This window comes from Lepisosteus oculatus (assembly GCF_040954835.1).
Source record: "Lepisosteus oculatus isolate fLepOcu1 chromosome 22 unlocalized genomic scaffold, fLepOcu1.hap2 SUPER_22_unloc_1, whole genome shotgun sequence".
NCBI lineage: Eukaryota > Metazoa > Chordata > Actinopteri > Semionotiformes > Lepisosteidae > Lepisosteus > Lepisosteus oculatus.
The window spans coordinates 386,096-409,706 of NW_027167649.1; the positions used below are offsets into that span (position 1 = coordinate 386,096).

General features: G+C 40.0%; 1 protein-coding gene across 7 annotated transcripts; it reads left to right on the forward strand.

Annotated features, from left to right (window-relative positions):
- LOC138225620 (uncharacterized) lies at nt 1–23,392 on the forward strand. 7 transcript variants are annotated; one of them, XM_069186229.1, is made up of 26 exons: nt 1–831; nt 7,785–7,956; nt 9,512–9,588; nt 9,737–10,021; nt 10,120–10,242; nt 10,322–10,490; nt 10,610–10,911; nt 11,004–11,211; nt 11,873–12,004; nt 12,118–12,257; nt 12,351–12,557; nt 12,750–12,967; nt 13,063–13,708; nt 14,220–15,350; nt 16,117–16,175; nt 16,349–16,628; nt 18,144–18,260; nt 18,360–18,508; nt 19,097–19,228; nt 19,500–19,639; nt 20,171–20,377; nt 20,467–20,520; nt 20,609–20,826; nt 20,918–21,565; nt 21,866–22,164; nt 22,964–23,392. In XM_069186229.1, exons 3-13 carry the CDS (start codon nt 9,563–9,565, stop codon nt 13,686–13,688), a joined length of 2,436 nt encoding a protein of 811 aa, XP_069042330.1. In that variant the 5' UTR covers nt 1–831; nt 7,785–7,956; nt 9,512–9,562; the 3' UTR covers nt 13,689–13,708; nt 14,220–15,350; nt 16,117–16,175; nt 16,349–16,628; nt 18,144–18,260; nt 18,360–18,508; nt 19,097–19,228; nt 19,500–19,639; nt 20,171–20,377; nt 20,467–20,520; nt 20,609–20,826; nt 20,918–21,565; nt 21,866–22,164; nt 22,964–23,392. The 7 variants fall into 7 exon arrangements, with proteins under 7 accessions (XP_069042330.1, XP_069042328.1, XP_069042334.1 ...); XM_069186227.1 differs by having other exon boundaries at nt 20,918–21,561; XM_069186233.1 differs by having other exon boundaries at nt 10,340–10,490; nt 20,918–21,561.
- Nucleotides 23,393–23,611: the final 219 nt, after the last annotated feature.

The window sequence follows — 23,611 nt, forward strand, 5'->3', positions numbered from 1 at the left end:
ACCAGCACAACGGCTCACAACCCATTTCTTTCACTTACATACAGATTACATACAGATGATCCGTCTTAGGGAATCCAGTCCAGGGCCAGTGTCTGCAAGAAAGCTTGTTTCAAAACATCAAAAACAGTTTCTGCTGCAGGGGTCAAGGCAATTTTGTCTTTATACTGCACTACCCCCCTTAAACCAATACGTCACTAGACAAGCTCGTTCTGAGAAGGCATTCACCCTGGCTTTATCATGTAGTTGGTTTTATACTCCTTTTTTTCCTCTCAAGATCCAATACTGTCACGACCACCAGCCAGCTGAGATCAACACGTAAGCGAGCCAATCAGCACCAGCAGGGGATTACTACTAACAAGCGCCGCCGCACGAGTTAACACACCTGCAATTGCTCTACCGTGTGGCACGCCGGGTTATTTATACCATTCGTACCTGATTCCCGTTGCTCGGTATTGAGTTCTCTACTTGTTGCTCAGCCTAGCGTTCTTACCCCTCTTTTGCCTTCCTGGAATTCTGCCTGCACCTTTTGCCTTCGGACTTCGGATCTCGTCTCGCCCCTTGGATTGTTTGCTATCATTGCCTGTTTTGGATTTGACCCTGTAGCTCTCTTTTCGACTACGATTCTGTCTCACGTTTTGGATTGTTCGCCACCAGTGCCTTTACCGGATCTCGACTTACCTTCGCCTTCGGACTACGACTCAGCTCCTGGATTTGCTCGGTACGTTTACTTACCTCCCTGCGACTCCTGCATCTGCATCGGATCCTTTTCACCTCTACAGAGCAGCGTTACAAATACTTGGAGTAGCCCGGCCTTATGGATTCCCTCATTAGGTAAAACAATCACAATATCACATAACTCTATTGAGTTAGTTTACATAAATGCTATTTCATGCAGTAATTCCTTATAAAAGGCTGCAGTCTGGGCCTAAAATAGGTCTGGGGTGTCCCCCACCCACATCAGTAGTTGAAACTGTACATCTTTTCCCAAGCAGACTGTGACAGCTTATATTTGCTTTAAACACAACCCTTGCACCCCTTCTCCTGTAGCCTCCTGTTACCCGTTAGAAAACGTTATATCACATCTTTATGCTGTTTTAGTCTAAAAACAGGACAGCTGTGCTCCTGTGTCCCCCAGTTACTGCACACTGTAAGATTATTTCACTTTTATTTAAATCCTGAGATAAATTTAGGAAGGCTACAGAGGGGTTTACTAGATTAAAACTGTTAGTTCACACACGGCTCTCGTTTCAGCTTCTGACGTGTTCTTTAATTGTGAAATCAAGCCTCTTTCTTACAATTTCTCCAAAAAACAGTAACTGCACACCAGCTTATTAGTAGTTTTGTCTTTGGGGTTTTATATCTCGGTATAACATTAAAGTCGCACAATAATTTCGACAAACTGGCGGCTCCCTTTTCTCCTCCTTGGGAGTCTTTTTACCTCTCATTTGCAGCGCTCGCACTTCTGCATGCATGCTTCGCGAGTTATTAAATCAAATCTGTCTCCGCTGTCCGTAATATCAGGAAAGCATAGTTGTACATTCTAGGCAACATCAGGTTTTAACACACTCAAGTAAATTTGTTTTATTACTGTGGAAGTATCTTCGTTCACTTCCTTTTCATCGGCTAACCCCGAGTATACTATCCATAAAGCTATAAACATTTCTGTAAAATCTGAAACATCCTCACTTCCTTCTGCTGACATGCTGTTACTTTTCTCTAATCAGTTTTCGGTGGGTAATGCTCTTTCAAAAATCTCCACACTAATCCCCACCCTTCTCCCAGATTCTCTCTTAAGGCGTGATTTCTTTTTTTGCTGTTTCTTTTTCTGCATATATAACTTCGTTTCGTTCAGCCATTGCTTTTAGCTCTTCCATCAGGGATTTTTGCGTCTCATCTATGATATTCTGTTGAATTCTCAAATATTCCTCTAACTATTGTTTATTTTTATCCAAATGTTCATACACTTTTCTACATTCCTGTTCAGCCTAAATTCCGTCTGACAGTCAATATTTCTTTTAAGTTTCACTTTGGATTAATCAAACTTTTTTTTCTTCACACCAAACCATTTTCACGTCTCCCACGCGCCCCGCGGAATCCCCCAGTCGAGACAAACTGACGAACTATCACAATTCGGGAACATGGACCAGGTTCCAAATCCTGGCTTTAAACACACAGTTGAATCGAGTTACCACCCTCGGCTCTTCTGCGAGTATAGTTCTAGTTACTACCTTCAGCCGTACTGCAGTCGTGTACCAGGATGCAACACCTGGATTTTTTCGCACGGGCAGGGTGAGACGCTATTCCTTCAGCAATCCCTCTTTTTCTACCCCACCTTCACAAAACAGGCATCTAAAAACACATACACCATTAACTCATTTTTCTGCTGTACTCGCTTCAGCTTCAGGAAAACCCTGAACCCACCACAGCAACATGGAGAGGACAAGGGACTTTTTAGAAAAGTGGAGTCCTTACCTCTTTTTAGAAGTGGCTGCCTAACTTTTCCTCTCCATGTTTGTGTGGTTTAATTTAGATGGATACTTCTTCATCATTTGGGTCACATATCCGCCAATCTGCCTCCTCCTTTTTAGAGGACGTTGTAAACCTTTAGGAACAATATGATCTAGCAACAAGGTTATGTCACTGTAATTAGGCTTAAGACAATCAAGAACAAGGCTTTCCTTTCTTCTAAATTCTTTACGGTCATCAGGCAATTTAGGAAAAGACTTAACTAATGCAAATAATTCACTAGGAGACCAAAGTCAATGTACATATGCTGGAGTTCCTTCTGGACCTGGAAAAGTGCACATTGGCATTTCACGAACAAGTGAAAAGGCTTTGGCTCCGGACCGCTTTCTAATTTCGGTGGAGACTTTTTCTTTTTAAAAGGCATGGCCATGACTTTAGCTGCAGCTTGCTGTTCTTTAGTTTCAAGACTAGTCTTTTTTGAAGCTTCCCATTATTTCTGTGATTCCTCTTTCCATTACATAAGTTTTCCAATTCACTTTCTTTCCTTTCTTCTCCTTCTCTTCTAAGTTTCCCCTTCTTCAGGAAACTTCTTTTTCCTAATTCAACTTTCCTCTGTCCATTCTGATTCACTTACAAAGATCCTTCATAGTTATGGGCCCCTAATTATCATATATAAATTATGTGCAAGTTCCCTTACACCTATTACCCTAGCTTTACAGTTCATGAACATAAAACATTTTTTTTACTCTAACCCAGGCTATAATTGTTTCTCTGAATTTGTCGTACATGTACTTTTGCTGGACTGCTCGGTCCCATTTTCGTCTTTGAATTTTAATTTCCCATTTTTACCGATCGGTGCCTTACTTAGAACCTTATCACATTAACTACTCCGCAGAGCAAAAACCACAGGTCTGTGTTAAGATAAGTTCTTTATATGAGTCCCAGACCCGCGTGAGAACACCCCTGTGGCTCGCTTCTCAAGCTATTAATTTTTAAGGATAACTTACTGACGTCAGACAGCTGCCAATTCTCCAGATGCGTCTCTGGAAGGATAAACAATTTATCCTCCGAGGTTCGTCCAATTTTACTAAAATTATCCGTGTCCGGATGGAGTTTCAGCAGCCATTCGCGTTCAGGTTTGTGATCCCGGACGAGCCCCCAAATTGTCATGGAAATATAACTATCAAGGAAGCCACAAGAGAGAGTTCTCACCTGAGTAAGGTCTTTATTTCAATATTGCAATATTGGGAGCCCTGCTGCCACTTCGCAAAGTGCAACCAGAGACTCAATTTGTTACAAGCAGTACAGGGTTTTTATAAGACGTTGCGCTGTAAAAAAGCTCAGCGCTTTGCTCCTTCTAAAACTTCCCCTTTCCCTAAGACAAAACAGATTACATCATAGAGTGAGAGAAGAAGCACTAGACTTGTTATTCAAAGCTAATCAGTTACTTTTGGCTAATTCTAATGACCCAGACAGCATATATTGTTTTGGTACATTGTCTTCTAAAGTAACCTAAACAGTGTACTTTGTTGACGCACTGTTTTCTAAAATTCTGCACGTACTGTAGCACAGCAATTACATCCTTGAAATATATTATCTAAAAGCACCAATATATTTTTTGCAAAGCTCTCTACATTTTAAGAATCAATTTACTTATTAGATTTCCACTTCAATTCCCTCCTTTTTATTCTTGAAAATGATTAAAAGTTAGATTCTTCATATGGACTCCCAGGAGGCTCCCATACTTCGGATTCTTGCATTCTTATCAGAACATACTGATACGCAAACATATTCATTACCATTTTTCAAAGCAGTGGAATAATATATGTCGTACAGCAACACAAAAACAGGAAGACAAGTATCACAGCTACTATAATTGGTGTTAGTAACTTAAAGAAAAACATTCCCCCTGGCCCAAACAGTGATTCTAACCAGGAGAGAAATGGGTGAGGCTCTAGAATGAGGCATTAAAGCACATACATAACAAGATGCATTAAGTTCCTTTAACTTTACAGTATGATTTATAAGTTTATACCACAAATTACTCATATCCCCCTCATTATCAGTTTCATTCAGCCAGTTTGTATACAAAGAGGCTTCGCGTTTAGATTCTTCCTCTTTCTGGGTGGTGACAGGCTTCCACATAAAAAGGAAAAAAGCTGTGCACATCAGTCTCAAGCATGTGATCCCCATCTATCATTTGGAGACATCACTCCTGCGCTTTGCTCAGTTCGTTTGTGACCTTTTTACAGTGGGAAGCATGAATCCAGGGCACCCTTTCCGTGACTTTCACAGCAGTTGCAGTGGTCAGCAGCCTTGGTACGGCCCCCTCCACCTGAGTGAACACCATTTCTTTTTCCTGAAGTCTTTCACCAGAATCCAGTCTCCTTATTCACTCATTAGTTCTTACAGCACAGGTAAATCCCTGCGGGCTGGAGCCCAGCATTTTTCTTAGGGTTTTTTTTTTACAAGATTGGTCAACAGCTGGGTAATATCTCTTAGAAAAATCTACACATTGTTCCACTGCCTCAGCTGTGTCGTTTTGCAGAACAATTCTAGCTGAAGTTGTAAAATTTGTCTTTGGTCCGTTCCTGCAAAACATCTTATTATGAACAAACAAACCATAATAATAATGTGCATCTATGGGAATCACTCCCAAGGGTAACCCCCCTTAAAACTATACTGTTCTACCCATCAGGTTCTGCCACTAGATAAGAGAACCTTTCCCATGAAATCATTTTTTGACCTTCATGCTCCCTTCAGGGCGTACAATTAGCACAGAAGCAGCAGCTTTAGTCCACATGTTTTTCAAGCAGGATATTAACAGTATGATCATAACAAAAAATACCAGACACACAAATATGTATTGAACCAGAGACCCTCTCCAGGTTCCTAGCACAGACTGTAGCCATGCACCAATGCCCCAATCATCTGGATTATAATTATTATATATATTTTTCTTCATCATAGATGTGCTTTGCTAAGTCATTAATTAGCTTTTTCTTATTTTAGTTAACAATGACGAAATGCTAGCGAATAAAATCCACAGTGACCGTGATGAAGACTAAATTGCTTTGCATTTTTATTTGAGTGAATTAGGATGAGTCAAAATGACCTGTTTGACTAAACTCAAACGGAAATTATTTTCATCACATGAAGTTGGCCGTTTACGCATTTACTTTCTGTCTGGCCAGTAGCAAGCCGGCTGCGTTGGGAATAATCCCAGAGCTGTGAGATTCTCACACAGCAGTAGCCCTGAGGCACCCCTCAGGGCTACTGCTGTGTGAGAATCTCCAGTATCAGGGTATGCTGCTCTCTCTCCTCTTCTCCTTTGTTGAGCTGCAGTTCTTTCCATTCGGTCTTCCCCACACCCCCCGTCATGAATCCCCATTGTGTGTTAATTGATTGCTACGTAGACAGACAATGAGATGTATACACTGTGCTAATTAGATTAAAGATTCAAATCGGAGCACCTTGATTAGAAAAAAGAAAAGGCGAGGAGATGAAATAAATGTTTGTGGTTCTCCTTGCTTTCAGCTGGAAGAAAAAGATTTGGAGTCTGAGATACTTTATATACGACGAGCAAACCAAGAAAAACTCTTTTATTATTTCAATATTACTGAAGATAAGGAAGCAGAATGTGGCTAACATTATAAGTTGAAAAATGTCAACAAATCTGAAGCGGCATAAGAACCAGACACTTTCGCATCAAAAATATTTTACTCTGTAGCAAGGCAACAAATTAAACATTCAGAATTAAATGAAGATATTTTAGTTTGCATATCAGGAAAATAATCATTTAATGTCTGGGTTAGAGATTAATGTGTAAGATGTTAATTGCTCATTTAAAATATGAGTGCTAGTTGAACACACCATGAGTGCTGCATTTTAGCTTCATAGTGGCGCTCTGTCAGAAATGTGATTTTTGTTCATGTTATTTATAAATTGTTGAAGTGAGTCTATGAAATTAATTTTGTGTACTGTACATTTCACATTATGTAATAGTGATCAGAAAAGACTTTTCTTTGTGTTTAGTCTATTTATATAGCTGGATATTCAGCTAACCAAGAAAATATTATTGTGGCACCAACATCTTACAGCATGTTCCTCCATTCCGTCTAATTTCTTCAGAAGAGTGTAGGTGGAGTGAAAGCACTGAGGCACACTGAAGCAAGGTCTGTCACTGTTAGCATGATGTATTTAATATGATATTCTTATTTTTTCAGAAGAGTGTGTGTTAGCATGATGTATATAATGACTGAGATTCTCAATATATGTAGTATGTCACTATGTACCTTCTTCCAAGTCTCATGTAGATCACAGATCTTGCTCACACAGGTTTATTAAAATATTCACCCCTGCTCACACCTGAAGAAGGCTTCACAGATGAATTTTTTCTCTCTTCTCTTTTCAGCATGGATAAACCTATTACTTGTTCCTTTATTAACGTACTCTCATTATTGTTTTAGTTTTGTTTTCACCGTGGCGCTAAAGACAGATAATTGTGTCTCATGGAATCTAATTTCAGGTTGGAGGTTAGCTTCAGTAGTTTCCCTTCCTGCACAGACTGATGGGGCTGATTGACATGCCCAGTAGATAGTTAGAGACATTCAGACATTCAGAGAAGTCCACAGAGAGACATTCAGAGTCAGGATGTTATAGCCTCCATCTCCTGTGTCTGTGAGGGTCTGGGTGTAACCTGAGACAGACACCTGCTGTTCTCAGACTGGGGGACAGAGAGGCAGTTCATTCTCCAATTTAACTAGAGATCATTAAAATATTCCTTTGCACTCTTACTTCTTCCTGATTTTTTTTAAATCTCTTCTTCTCAAAAAGAAGTAGAACGAGGAATCATTACATTAATGGGTAATTGGACTGTTCCCAATGATGGGCTGGTTGGTAGTACAAATTACTACTGGAAAGAACACAATTTATTATGTCTTAACATTAAGATTGTTCTTTTCTTTCTTGTGGGATTAAGAATCGTTATGTTTTGTCGTTCAGAACGTCTCTGTACTGTAAGTTTTGAGTGTAGTGAGTAAAACTCCTCCCGCTGTATTTACTGTACAAACATATGGGAACCACACAATGAAGGGCCCACGCAATAACAACACTTGTAAATAAATTGTATGTAAGAGAAATATAGAAATATAATCCTTTTCTAGTGATGTGTGCTAATATGAAAGCCGTTATTTTCCGTGACATGATCTGGTTCGTTAGATTGAATAAAAGGCTGGGCTTGGAGGAGGGGAGGAGACTGCGGGGGTGGAGCAGCCGAACTGATTTCTTTTGATAAGCCACATCTCTCTACTCACTAGAGACACCAATTCCATCTGAGACACAACTCACTGGATGAGCTCTTCAGCATTTCTACTGTTGGATGCATTTTCAATTTCTCCTCTATTTAAGCGGTAGAAAAAACCTGAAGATCTGGATTTTCTATCATTAACATCTGAGTTCAGCTTCTGCAATCAATATTGCCGACAAAAGGTAAGAAATTGTATTTAAACATCATATATGCTTATACAGGCCAACAACACTACTACCAACTTAATAATTAGTTTATGTGGGTTAATGGTGATGAAGGCCAATCTAAAATCCAAACAAAGCAACGAGCAAAAATATGGTTCTTCCAAGTGCTGGAGTGTCAAGTGGAGAGCCAGGTTAACAGCATCCTCAGCAGACTTGATTGCCCGAGAGGCAGACTGTTAAGGATCCAACAGGGGAGATGGGCACAGCTGGAGGTGCTTAAGCGCCAGATGCTCAAAGCCATTCATAGCCTTCTAGCTCAGAGCAGTTGGTCTGGCTTGTAGCCATTAGGGCACGATTTTTTTGAAGATTCAGGACCAGGATTTAGAGTGGACACTCTGAAACTGTGAAGAAAAAGAAAAAAATGACCAATTATGAAACAAAAAATCTGGTCAAAGGCCCCAGCCTGCCAGGTAAACTTCAGTTTGATGTGCTCTTTGAGAATCTTGATTGAAGGGCTCTAGACAATATGTCACTGTGCAGACCACCTGGATCCTGTGTTCACCGGATTTGATTTGTCAGAGATATATTCAGTTCAGTCAACCATGATAAAAGACCTGTTCTCTTTATGGCACAGGTCTTGTAATTCTTTTGAGAACCATGGATTCTTATTGCCATATATCTTAACTGTTTTGTGGGTATGCATACATCTTCACAGAAGCTTATGGAAGATATAACAGTGTCAGAATATTGAATAAGGAAAGTGGAAGCAGAGCTTAATGTGCCCCAATGATCTTACTGATTTTTAGTTTTGACATGATATTTATTGCTTTTAAAGACTACGATTAAAACTTTAAGACTTCCTAACTCATCTCCCATTGTTTAGAGACTTTCAAACATTCTCTGTTTATTGGAATATGTAAAATAGCACTAAGATTTCATTTAAATATGAATATTATACAGTTATCTTTTAATGTGTTATTGTTCAGAACATCTCTGAAAAAGTACTTACAGAACAAATGTAAAACTCATTTCTTTCTGATGTGATGGCAGCCATCGTGTGCCAGAATACTTACCACACCAGCTCTCAGTGGGGAGAAGAACAGTGTGATAAAGCCAATTCATAAATAGGGATTATTATGAGGCCATGATTGGTAAAGGCCAATGGGAAATTTAGCCACGATGCTGGGGTAACACCACAGGGGGTCAGGACCCAACAGGTCAGTTTTACGACCCATCCGAAAGACAGCACCTTTCTACAGTACAGTTTCTCTGTCACTACTCTGGGGCATTAAGACCCACATAGACTGCAGGGTGAGCGTTCCCTGCTGGCACCACTAACACCTCTTCCGGCAGCCTTACTTTAATTACTTTCCTTTTTCTCAGGAGGTCTCCCATCCAGGTACTGACAAGGCTCACACCTGCTTAGCTTCAGTGGGTTGCCAGTTGTGAGTTGCAGGGTGGTATGGTTGCTGGCAATTAGATGGGAACCTAAGGGAATTGTTTTAGCTAATTCATTTTGACTTCCCCTGATATTAATAATGTAGACTTAATTCTTCATATATCTTTTGAAAAGGAAAATTCCCTCAGTCTTTTACATCTGAAGACGTCTGGGGACAGATCTCACATGGCTTCAGTTGGAACATCCACCAAGTAAGAGTTCATTGTTGTTGTACAAAGTCATGTTTTATTTCAGAATCATGTACCTAGCTGATAAAATACAATTAGGGAGAAAGCTTAATTAGGAAAATGTAGGCTTTCTCTTGTTTCTATAGACAAACATTTTTCTATGTTGTCTTAGGAAACCCAACAGGATTCCCCTGGTATGCAAGATATGCCTGAGGACATTTGACCAGCTTCCTGCTCACTTGAAGAGGGTGTGTATGAAGCAAGCCACACCAGAGGAGATCAGGATGACCTCTCGCCAGGCCAGGAAGGATTTGATGAATCACCTGAGGAATGGGCATGTTGTGGATTACGAGAGCATAGAGCTATTGTTTGACAAGGCAAATAGGAACCTAGCTGTGAGACTGGTGGAGTCCATGGGCTGTTTTGTACGTGGGAAACCTGAAGACAAACCAGCAAGGTGAGAGATTCAATTTTGCCATTTCTTCATTGTATTTTCAAAGGCTTTTTTGAAACCGGTTATCTCGGTTAGTATTTTATGAAATGGTACTTTTACAGTTCCAGATGCCCTGAGGAAGCGCATGCAGTCCAGCAGAAAGAGCTGCCGCAGGCTCCTCCAGAGACTGAGGAGGACGAGGAAGATGAAGGGGAACATGGGAGGTCTGAAGAACTGGAGCAGCAGTAAGACTTTCCTCTCATGTTTCCATTTTGATTAATAATTCCACCGGCTCTCTTATGTATGAAATCATTCTGTGATTAGTGTCCTATATCCCTACAGGACCCCAGTAGTGAAGAGTTATCAGCAGGCTCTCCGGAAGAGAGTGGCCCGGGCTGGACTATACAGAAAACACAATCTGGATGTTCCTCTCCTGGCTGGGTTTAAACAGTACCTTATCCAGGACCTGGGTGTGGTAAACTGCTCTCAGGAGGTAGGTATTTAAAACTGGGCAGAGGCTCACAAAGTACATATTTTAAATCATTCGCACAGAATTTACCCATCTGAGATTTTGCCAGTCCTAAAAATAAACCCTAAAAACATTTTTTTTAGATACACAACGTTTCCAGATTTCTGTTTTTTATGGATCCGTCTAAAGCATCCTTGATGTTTGTGAAGGACATTCCCAAAACACGCAATTTTTTTTACCAACTGAGGATGACTGGACTGTCTCACCAAACCATTGCTAATTACATCAAAAATATCAACCGGTTCCTGTGCTACATCCTGAATGCCACCAACCTAAGACAGGAGGATCCCAGCCTGGCTAACATCATCATCATCTTCCAGAGCATCCTAAAGGACATTCAGCAGAAAAAAAGCAAGGATGTCTCAAAGGAAGTAATCAGAAAGAGGTATGTTCCATTTGGAACTCTGATTCCAGTTGGTTTCCAGTTCCAGTACATGATGGGAATTGACATTGATGGTACTACTCCTTTTGCCACAGATACAGACAGCTGCAGACTCCTGGGCCGAGCGCCAGTGACTGCTGGAAGGTGCTGAGGGCTGCAAAGAGAGATGTGGAGCGGATACTGAAGAAGACGCACACCTCTGAAGACATCACCATGCCTGAGCAGCTTCTTGTGCTGTATTACCTGCAGGCCATTCTCCAGCTGAAGCACCTACAGCACCCACGGGTGGTAAAGAATATGACAGTAAGCATGACAGTCATGCATATTTCAGTTGTTTGGCCCAATTCTAACAATGAAACAATGATCTGACATTCATAAAGAGACAGAATAACAGTGCTGGTCAGGGCTCATCGCTGTCACTTAGGTGGCGCTCCTGTAACTTAGGGCCTTTACAGGGAGACCTGCTGTGCCAGTGATCCTGGACTGGAGGGAAGGGTGGGGGAGAAGATGCTCTAAGCTCTGTGTTCAGTCAGAGAGATTGGACAGTGGAAGTATGAGAGTGGAATTTGATTTCCACCCCAGCTTCTCTTCAGTAACTTCATATGTAACAAGAGTTAGTGAATGGCAAACATCAAGTTCAAACAGCCTCAGCGGCACTAAATCATAATCATTCTTGATGACACCTCCTCATGTTATATGTAAGCCCCTTCTCTCTTTCACATTTATCTCGCTTCCACCTCTTGGCACCTCTCTTCCATACCATCCCCTACTTGTGAGTCCTCATTGGGATCCCAGCTGCCTCGTCCTACAGAAGCTTAGCACCCAGCCAAGTGGGTCAGACTGACTGATTGAAACACTCAACACTCTCCATACACTTCATTGCTGGGTGCTGCTGTTGATACTGTAAAATGATCATTGGCAGTTATGAATCAGTTATTATTTATTGAATTGCTTGTGATTTCAGGTCCAGGAATGGATGCAGAGAAAGAATTTTGTGTCACAAAGAGGGCAAAAACTGGTGATAATAGCAGTGAAAAAGCACACAACCTCCTCACAGCAGCTGACATGCTTTGCACTGAATGAAGAAGAGGAACATGTAAGTGTGAAAGTTACGTTGATATACTCTCTCCAGTTCATTGTCAACATCTGTCTTCGGCATTCAACAATACAATACAAAGTACAATAACTGCATTTTGTCTGTTATTTCAGATGTTTCACCTTTACTTCACTAAACTACGCTGTACTGCCACTGACAGCATCTGTGGAACAGAGACTGAACATTTTTTCATTTCTTCTGTGGGGGAGCCAATTTATAGTCCTTCCAATGACCTGCGAAGACTGCATGAGAAGTAAACCAAATCACAAAGTTGTTTTAATGTATTAATCAAACTGTCTGTGGCTTGGAAACAATCATACACTTTGTGTATGTGTTTATTTTGTAGATACCACCTCTCATTCATCACCAGCCAGGCTGCCAGGAGGGCATTTGAGACGGCCACAAAGAGGCTCACAGATGCACAGAACAGCATTGTGGCGGATTATCTGGCCCACTCAGATGGTACTGCAGAGAAACACTATAGGATACTGACACATGACAACATCTGCTCAGCCATTGAAGTCATTGAAGGTGTTGCAGAGGAGGGAGCTCAGTAAGTATCACCATGTTCTGAACAGATGACAAAATATTCTTGTGTCATAAACAGCAATTACTTAATGCTTTTGAAAGAGCAATCGCCACTCAGTGCTGCAGTATGCGCATCTGCTGTATAACACTGCTTTCAGTTCTTTTCAGCCAATGTGTTACAGAGATTATTGTGATCTAATATTCGTTTTTACATCAGATCAACACCAAAATGCACTGTGGCAGCTGCAGGATCTGGAAATCCAAAGATGGATGATGCAACAGCCTTCCAGGAGCTGACACGGGAGTTTCCAGTGTTGTTAGACGGGCAGCTTCCCAGAAAGAAAGAGCGCCTGAGACTGACTGGAAGTCATGACCGACACTGTTACGACAGGTGGAGATCAGATCAGAGGAAGATGAGACTGCAGAACATTATTGGTAAGTTTACATATCAATTATTTTCACAGAGAAACAGACAAAGAAAGTGAATTTGGAATCATTTCTGAGGGTTTCTGTTCTGGTTTTCATTCCAGACCATTACGCTTTCCGGTTACCAACGGAAGGCCAGGTGACTCGCTATTTTCAAAAGATGAGCTGGACTGCAAATACACCAAAAGCATCTGAAGTGCTTGAGAAGTGGAAGCCCAACACAGGTGCACAACCAAATGTAAGGCAAATTAAAAAGCTGGTAAAGCGTCAAACCTGGAGAGGCCTGACTATCACTGACGATCCAGTGAAGGGGAAGAAGGTTGTGACTTCCAGGCGTTTCCAGAAGGCAGAGGTGGTATGTGATTACCATGGCGAGGTCATCACAAAGACAACTGCAGAAGTCCTAATGGCACATATGGCAGAGGGAAAAATGAGACGTCTTTTCTTTTTTGACGGACCTGCACAAAAAATGTGCATTGATGCTTGTGAAGAACATTGCGCCTGCCACCCGGATAAGGAAACGATCGGAAGGTGGATAAATTCCTCTAAGAAAAAAGACAACATCAGGGCTGTCAGAGAGTCATTCATAATCAACGGACAGCCCGTCATGAGAATTCTGTTTATAGCGAAGAGGGACATTGCTGAGGGAGAGGAGCTCCTCTTTGATTACAGAGTTTCGAGGAAATCATTTCAGGGTGAAGTACAGGCTCTAGAGTGGTTGGATAACTAACCAGTTCCAGAAAATACTTTGTAAGTATGTTGAACATATTTTCTTTCAGCTATTAAAGATAGTGTCTTCTTGTGACTTGAAATCTATCTCAGTATTGCGTGTGTCATTGTTTTGAAGATGACATGTCTCATTCTCCAACAGCTAGGGCACCAGGAGGGGATAAGAGACAGTAAAAATTAGATAGATGAAGCTCAGAAGAGCATAGAGGCTGATTAGCCATCCCACACAAATATTCCCAAGACAAAACACTATGAGACATCTGCCCAGCTCTTGTTCTTATTGAAAGTTTTGGAATGAAGAGGTCTAATTGTCACCACTTTTGAAAAACTGTCGACTTTATCTGAATGTTTCAAAAGAGCGATCACTCCACTTAAAAGTTTTCCAATTAGTTCATGATCAGTGGAGCAATGCAAATAATCTTTTTCAGTGTAAGACATCTCCTTTTGGGTCAGTTGAAATTAAACAAACTCTCAAATCTTTTTGAGACGATGTGTTACACTAATTATTGATTTATGAATGTATTGTTCACAGACAAAGGAGATATGATTGTCAGAAGACGGGTGATGGCCCAGCATTCCCAGAACGGACACTGGAGTTTCCAGCAGCATTAGATGGGCAGCCGCTTGGGAAGAGACATCGGCTGAGACTCACTAAACTTCATGAATGACACCAAGAACAGAGCCTACAAGATGAGTCTAGATAACAATTCCTTAAACCTTTTAGTGAAGGTTTCTGAAAAGGCTAAGGACTACAGCAATTATTTTTGGACTACAGAGATATTTTAAAACCTCATTAAGAAGTTAGACATTTAATGAAAAGTGATTTATCTTTACAAGAATGTTTTAAAACTTTAATTGCAGTTCAATAGATGCCGTAGACCGAATCTACAATGACTGCATTTTATTTTCATTTTAGCCATAAACTGTTGTAATTATTTTAATTGAAAAAAAAATGTATTCAGAGCACCAAATCCAGTTGATTTTGGAATTGAGAGGCAATTATTAGCTATAGCGGTTTCAATTATTGTCGACTATCGGTCCTGGCCGGTTTCAATTATTAGCTATAGCGGTTCCTATCTATGACTGAGCTGTGATTTCTGTTTAATAGAGACCTGTCTCTTACACAAAGGAGATTTTTTACTCTAACAGGTGTCACTCCCCAGCAAAGTCTATCACATTCCATAATGATTTACTGCATTGGAGCAGATAAGCAGACTCAGTCCACTGCAGCTTTTAAAATATGACAGGTTTCTGAGAATTTCAAAGCAATAGAAAAGTGCAACAAATGGAGTTCTTGAAGTTGTTCTTTCATTGTGCCTTCAACAAAATCATATTAATGTGCTTCTGCTGTTTTGTAGAGTCCGCCTGCCACTCATCTCCTGGCATGTTGCCAGTAGGACACATGAGAAGCCACAAAGCAGCTGATTGAGGTCCAGGAGAACATGCAGACACAACAGAAGTGCATTGTAATGTTTCAGCAGCCTCTTGGGAAGAGATGGACTGAGACTGTGCTTCATAAAAGACACAGTTTGATTTCACCCAGAACAGAGCCCACAAGTTGATATGATATGATATGGGCTGGGAGATTAATGCTGCATCACTGCCATGGATCCAAGAGGGACATCGTGTATGTAGCTATCATTCAGGAGGATTCTGACAAGAGGTAAGACTTCTATTTTACATTTAAACCCATGTTTAGCTGTGTTTTTTAGATTCAACTGAACCAATTTCTGTGTGTGATAATGTCCTTGAATTCTGACAACATCACACTAAATTACATGATAGTATAAAACAGCTAATGTTTCTAGAGATAAAGTTTCTGGGATGCTTCTCAGTACTTTGCATTACCAGGGACAGTTTAATTCGCCTTGTACAGTATTGAAAGACCAAGATGCTGTTTATTTAACATTTTATAGAACTTTGTCTACTATGGCAACATGATGAGCTTGGTGAAACTTGGAAAAATACTGCTTTGCCACTTATCTTAAGATAAAGATAGCATAAAGGTTTATCTTTTGCACCTACCTGCCCCCCGGGGAAGGCCAATGCTTTCTAAGTTAATGTTTCCCTACAGTAGACTGTACCTTATCTTCTAAGGTAATGTATATTGACCCAAATCAGTTTTGGAATCCAATCTACTGACGAGATGGAGCACATCCTTTTTTGGATACAGATTCATTGCAATAATGTAACTGCAAATGAATATAGATGAGCATGTATGTTTGTTCATATACAGTGGCAGGAGCAGTTTCTCATTGCAGTGAATTTTCAGGGCCAATTTAATCTCTCCATCTTATACTGAATATGAAAGGTAGCATTGTCTATATGGACTCCTCACTAGTTGGAATTTGTATATATTCCAGTGTTCCCTCAGCCAGTCCTTCTGTTGTAATTCAATTTATCTTATAAAATTCCTTCCCCACTTCTAGGACCAGCAGTTTTTGAACTCCACAATGGCTCCTATTGGAAAGTTTGTGACTGAGACCAAGTAAGAGTTCACTTTTTTATATTAAGCCATTATTTCATTTGTAGCAATGAGCAATTCTGATATAAATACAATAAAATCATTATGCTCAAACTATGAGAGAGAAAATTAAGGATAATTTAAGAAATCAGTCTTAGCTTGTTTCTATACACAAATTATATTATTTATTTTCAAAGGAAACCCGCAAGGATTCCCCTGGTGTGTAAGATGTGCCTGAATACTTTTGATCAGCTTCCTGCTCACTTGAAGAGGGCGTGTACGAAGCACGCCACGGCAGAGGAGATCAGGATGGCCTCTCAACAGGCGAGGAAAGATAAATCACCTGAAGAACAGGGCCATCGTGGATTACAACAAAACAGAGATCGTGTCTGGTGAGGCAAACGGGACAGTGGTTGTAAGACTGCTGGAGTCCTTGGGCCTTTTTGTACGTGGGAAGCCTGAAGACACATTGGCACGGTGAGATATTTTTAATTTGTAAGGCTTCTGTAGTTTCTTTTTGAAATCATTGTTACAACATATTATGTTAAAGCATGTTGAAAAGAATCTTGCGATCTCCTAATAGCTTCTGATTCTGGTTCTCTTTCCATACTCATCCTTCTTGATCTCAGTGCTGCCTTTGACACTGTTGACCATAACATCTTGCTTTCTCGTCTCGAGACTGTGTTTGGAGTCTCTGACACTGCCCTCAAATGGTTTAAGTCTTACCTCACTGATCACTGTCACTTTGTCTCTCTCAATGGGTACAGGTCTGAAATTGGTCTTCTCAAGTCTGGTGTCCCTCAGGGCTCAATACTGGGCCCCTTGCTCTTCAGCATTTACATGTTCCCACTTGGTCAGCTTTTAAGATCACATGGCCTCAGCTTTCATTTTTACGCTGACGATACTCAAATATACATCCATACCAAACCCGACACTGATGTGGCTGTCTCTATTCTATCTAATTGCATCTCTGACATAAAAATTTGGATGACTCAAAACTTCCTTCATCTTAACTGTGACAAGACTGAAGTCATGCTTATTGGTACCCCCCATCAACTTCGTAAAGCCAGTCCTGTAACCCTGTCTGTAGATGGCTCTGTACTTGAGCTCCAATCAAAATTGAAACACCTTGGGGTTATATTCGATTCTGGCTTAACATTCGACCCACATGTACAGCATACTGTCAAAACATCTTTTTTTCACCTTAGAAATATCACAAGACTACGCCCTATGCTATCATTAACTGTGGCTGAAAAACTGATCAACATATTTGTATTCTCTCGAATTGACTACTGCAATGCTCTGCTCCCTGGGGTATCTAAATCTACTCTGAACAAGCTGCAGTATGTCCAAAATTCAGCAGCCAGAATCCTGACCAGATCTAGTGCAAGTGTTCACATTACTCCTATCCTGGAGTCCTTGCACTGGCTTCCGGTCAAATTCCGCGTAGACTTTAAAATCCTCATGCTCACCTACAAGGCTTTACATGGCTTGGCACCTCAATACCTGTCTGAACTTTTATCGCCCTACTCCCCACCTCGCAACCTCCGCTCTTCAAATTCTGCCCTCCTTACTGTCCCCCAAGCCCGTCTACATTGTATGGGTGACAGGGCCTTCTCCTGCTATGCCCCCAAGCTCTGGAACTCCTTGCCCAAGGATATTAGAGAGTCACCTTCTCTAAACTCCTTCAAATCCAGACTCAAAACCCTCCCTTTCAGAAAAGCCTTTACTTAACTGGTTCCATTCTTCACCCCTCTGCTCTTCTTAATACCATCTTCCACAGTCTCCTCTATTGTTATTGTTGTATTGTTGTAATTATAATTGTGTCCTGTCTTGTGAATTTTTCTTATTTATTGTTGTAGTCTTCTTATTTATTGTTATTGTCATCCTGTAAAGCGCTTTGAGAAGCCACCTTTAAAGGCGCTATATAAAATAAAGTTTATTATTATTATTATTATTATTATTATTATTATTAATCTACCTGTATTCCAGCGGCCCTGAGCAAGAGGCCGCTGTCCAGGAGGAAGAGATGCCAGAGGCTGCTCCAGAAATTGAAGCAGAAGCGGATAAGGAAGGGGAAGATGTGAGCTCCAAAGAACTCTATCAGCAGTAAGACTTTTTATTTTTCCGATGTATCTATTTTTTACTAAAATTCTAATTTGTCTTATAGGTATTAAATGTTTAAACCGGTGTTTTATATTCTTACAGACCCCCAGTAGTTAAAAAGTATCAGCAGGCTCTCCTGAAGAGAGTGGCCCAAGCTGGACTCTATAGAAAGCACTCCCTGGATGCTCCTCCTGGCTGGATTCAAACAGTACCTTACCAAGGATTTGGGAGTGGCAAATTGTTCTCAGGAGGTATTTATTTTTTAAAGGCATTTAAAATTAAGCAGTGGTATCTCCATTGTACATGTTTTTATTCCTTAGCTTTCACCCATGTGAAATGATGTCAGCCATAAACATCATTGTGAGGAAACACTGGGGAAAAAGTCATGCAGGAAATGGGGGATGAAAACAGGGGGGCGTGTCCATGCAGTGCTGGTGATCCGGGGAAGTGTGGCCGAGGCAAACAATCCAAAGAATAAGTCCAAGGGAGAATCCAACAAAAAAAGCAAAGGTCCATGTCCATGTAATCTATCCAAAAACCAGGGATTAAAAACAGGTGCCGGGTCGGGACCGGCCGGGGGAACAGGAACAGGAGCAGGAAGTTAAAAACACAACAGAGCCAGGCACAACCAGGACCCGGGCTCGCACGATGCGGAGATCAGGTGCAGAGCCTCCAGTGAAGTGAGCGCCTGGCTTTTAGAGGTGAACTGAAACAGGGTAGGAACAAGGAACAGATGCGGTGAATGAGGCAAATGAGGAAGGGCTGGAGCGCCTTTAAGAGTAGGGGTTTGCGATCGTCTTACAGGTTGGCATATTTATTTTATTTTCTTGCTATTACAGGTTGAGGAATGGATGCAAAGAAAGACTGTTGTTTCACCAAGTGGACAAAAAATGGTCATAATTGGTGTGAAAGAGCACAAAACTGCATCACAGCAATTGGCGTCCTTTGCATTGAATGAAGAAGAGGAACATGTAAGTTGATGGCTACACTGAAATATCCCTTAAGGGTTGTGGTAGAACTGGAACCTTCCTGTCAAGCGGTGGGTGCAAAGCAGAGTAACACACATATTGTGACACCAGTCCATCACAAGACACACACACTTAAACCACAGGCAATTTTCATAGAAGCCAATTAAAATACATGTTAATATAGAAAAAAAGACCTCTCCCTGTATAGCTACCATCATTTGCAATATCTAAGAATATTTGGAATGTACCATAATTGCATTTTGTTTTCCATCAGATGTTTCATGTGTACTTCACACAACTGCACTCTACTGCCAAGGACAGCAGCTGTGGACAGGAGGAAGAGAAGTTTTTCATTTCATCTGCTGGAGATCCTATTTACAATCCTACCAACGACTTGAGAAGACTGTATAAGAAGTAAGCAGAATAATATTATTATAATATTATATATTATAATAATATTATATTATATATTAAATATATATAATTAATATAAACTGATGGAAAAATAAATGCAACACCTCCACACTCTGCCCCCAGCCTGCAGCATGCCAATGGCTCCCTTCCTTTTTTCTGGTGACATTCAAGGCATTATGGAATGCACAGACAACTGACTAGGTGTGGCCTTTTCCTTGCAGTGACCTAAGCTTTGAATTAAGTCTTTTTAAAAGGTGACCTGGTTCTGACAATGTTTCACCTGTACCTCATTGTAGTGCACCTAATGAGCTTTTGCATGATTGCCAAGTTGCAATGCCTCACTGTACTAGCTTTATTGCTGGTCAGACAAATTGACAACTTTTTGTGAAAGTACATAAGCTATAACTATAGCAACTAAGGTATAGTATTATTATTCCGGAAAATGTTGTATTTCTTTTGTCCATCAGCATCTTTTTTTTTTTTTTTGGTGAGTTGGAAATGATCACATATGCTTGCTTGTTTATTTTGTAGGTACTGCTTGCCATTCATTACTAGCCAGGTTGCCAGGAGGGCATTTGAGACGGCCGCAATAAATGTAACAGATGCACAGAAGAGCATTGTTGCAGATAATTTAGCACATTCCAATTCTACGGCAGAGAAACCTTATAGAATGCTGACACATGCCAACATCTGCTCAGCAATCGAAGTGATTGAAGGCTTTGCAGAAGAAGGATTGCAGTAAGTGTCACTGTGATCTCAAAATGAGTAAACAAAATCAGTATCTCACAAAACTACAATTACACAATTACTTATTTTTTTAACTTCAGGTCAAGCTCACGGGAGAAAACATCAGACTCTGAACAACGCACACCACTTGTGGAGTAAGTTGGAATCTAATATTCCCTTTTCATTCATTTTTTACATTGTGTTACAAAGACCTGTGATATTTTATTTAAATACTTACAACAGATCAAGGTCAAGATCCACTATGGCAGCTGCAGGATTTACTTCTACGAAGTTGGATTATTCTACAGCCTTCCAACAACTGATACAGGTGTTTCCGGTGACATTAGATGGACAGCTTCCCAAAAAGAAGAAGCGTGTTAGCCTGACTGGAAGTCATGACCGTCACTGTTATGACAGGTGGAGAACAGAGCAGAGGAAGATGAGACAGCAGAATATTACTGGTAAATGTACAAATCAATTATTTTCACCAACAAACACTTAATGTAAGTTTAGAATATATTCTGAGAATGTATATTGTCATTTTCTTTCCAGACCATTACGCTAGACAGTTACCAACAGAAAGACAGGTAACCTGCTATATTCAAAAGATGGGATGGTCAGCCAATGCATCAACAGCATCTGACGTTCTTGAGAAGTGGAAGACAAACTTGGAACTGCCACCAAATGATAATGAAATTAAAAAGTTGGTAAAGCGTCAAAGGTGGAAAGGCCTGCACATCGTTGTCGATCCTGTGAAAGGGAAGAAGGTCTTGACTTCCAGACGTTTCCAGAAGGGAGAGGTTGTGTGTGATTTTCATGGTGAGGTCATCACAAAGACAGCTGCAGAAGCCCTAATGGAACAGATGCCAGAAGGAGAAATGAAATATTTATCTTTTTTGATGGACCTGTACAAAAATTGTGCATTGACGCTTGTGGTGAACACTGCACCTGTCATCAAGATAAGGAGACGATCGGAATGCAGATACATTTCTCTAAGAAAAGGGACAACATCAGACCTGTATTAGAGACATTCATAATCAACGAACAGCCCATCCTGACAATTCTGTTTTTGGCAAATAGGGATATTGCTGAAAGAGAAGAGCTCCTCTTTGATTTCAGTGTTTCAAGGAAATCATTTCAAGGAGAAGAACAGGCTCTGGAGTTGTTGGATCACTAAGCATTTAAAACAATACTTAGTAGGTATATGAAAGCACAAGTTTTGCAGATATGTATTTTCTTGTAGCTTGAAATTATGGTTAGAATTCTGTTTATTTTATTATCTAGAATATGGCATTTCTCATTCTCATCAGCAAGTATAGCAAGTATATTGGGGGGGGGGGGGTATGCGATGCCCAACAAATGATTTTCAGAAGAGCATAGAGCCAAATTAAATACCCCACTCAATTGTTACTGCAAAAAAATGCCACATGCTGTAAACAAAACATAAAAAGATTTAAAGATGTGAACTATTTTTGAAATTTGTTGACACTATCTGAACAGCACAGCATTCCCAGAATGGACAATGGAGTTTTCAGCAGCATTAGAAGGGCAGCCTCTTGGGAAGAGAGATGGAATGAGACCGACTGGACTTCATTAATAACACCGTTCTTATTGAAAGAGAACAGAAAGATAAGTCTGGATAATAATTTTTACTCTGATTTTTTAGTTATTTTCTTTCATTATCTACAGAATAGATTTTTGATAATCATATCGATAAGCTTCTTTTGAAACTGCCCAACATTACCAAACAGAAGAATTTTTCGGCAGGACACCATTTGTGCATCGAAAGCACTGGAGAGGTATATATGACAGATTATGTTCTGCCACTGAAATACTAATTGCTTCATTTCAGTTCATCCTTAGACAAGCAGAAGAAAAAAGTTTGATGGAATTAGATGGCATTCCTCTTGGGAAGAAAGATAACAGAGACTGACTGGACTTCAAGAACAGCACCTTTCTGATTCACAGAGAACAGAACACAAAAGATTAGTCTACGGAACAATTGCTTTATTTTCTTAATTAAAATTTCTGAAAAGTTTAAGGACAACAGCAATGAACATTGTTAATGAGTTAGAGGTTAGATAAACCTGTATTTCCAGTGGTTTGTCATTTCAACAATGTTTTAAAATTGAATTTCTATACAGTGGACACCCTTGACATAACACAAAATGAAACCATTTCATTTTCATTTTGGAGCTAAACTGCTGGGAACATTTTTTCAGTAAACTGTTAAAAGCATATTATGGTCTGAAAGCCAAGATATTATTTGTGACCACATTAATTAATTACTTTTTAAACTGTAAAGTAATAATCTGCTAACATGGCTAGTTTCTATCACTGAGCTGGGATTTCTATTTACGACAGAGATCAGTTTCTTAAACAAAATAAAATTGTCTCCATCCTGGAAAATCAGTCACGAATTTGAATAGGGCTTATGGCATTTGATCAGTTTCACAGCCTAATTCTACTGCATTTGTTTTTTAATGATTCACAATTGTGAATATTAGAAATGTTAATGCACAGAGTTGCTTAGGCTTTTATTTTTTAATTTTGTTTTCAACACAATCATAATGATTATGCATATGTTATTTTTTGTAGCTGTCACCTGCCATTCACTACCAGAAAAGATGCAAGGATGTACATGAAGAGGTGTGATGACCAGGATGACAGTGCTGCTCAGGACAAATCACAAATTTTCACCTGCCTAACACCTTTGAAGAAGAAATCAATAATGCAGAAAAACTGAAAATAGGACTGTGCGAGAGTTTTGTCTTTTGCCTCCAAACTATTTTTCTAATTGTATAATGTTAGCATACCCAGAGGGGTTGGGCAGTCAGTTGATCTTGGACCCCTAGAGGTTTTTTTTCTCTCCTTACTAAGGAGTTTTTGGTTCCTCTCCTCAGTTATCTTCTGGCTTTTACTCTTTCTATATTGTAACATCATGTATCATCACCCAGCTATGTTAAGTGTCTCAGGTCAACCTTGTTATGAAATATGTTATATAAAAATCAATTGAGTTTAACCATACTAGTTGTGAATGCTGTCATATTTTATTGCCATAATTTATATATAAAAAAAAAATATTGTGCAATTAGCTTTTTCAAACTTTTCTATATAAACTATTTTATATATAAACTTTTCTATATATATTTTCTATATAATTTCAATACAACTTCTAATTGTGACCATCATGAACAATGACTGCTTCTTGTTTTGGGATTAAAATATTTTTTTATTTTTGATCTC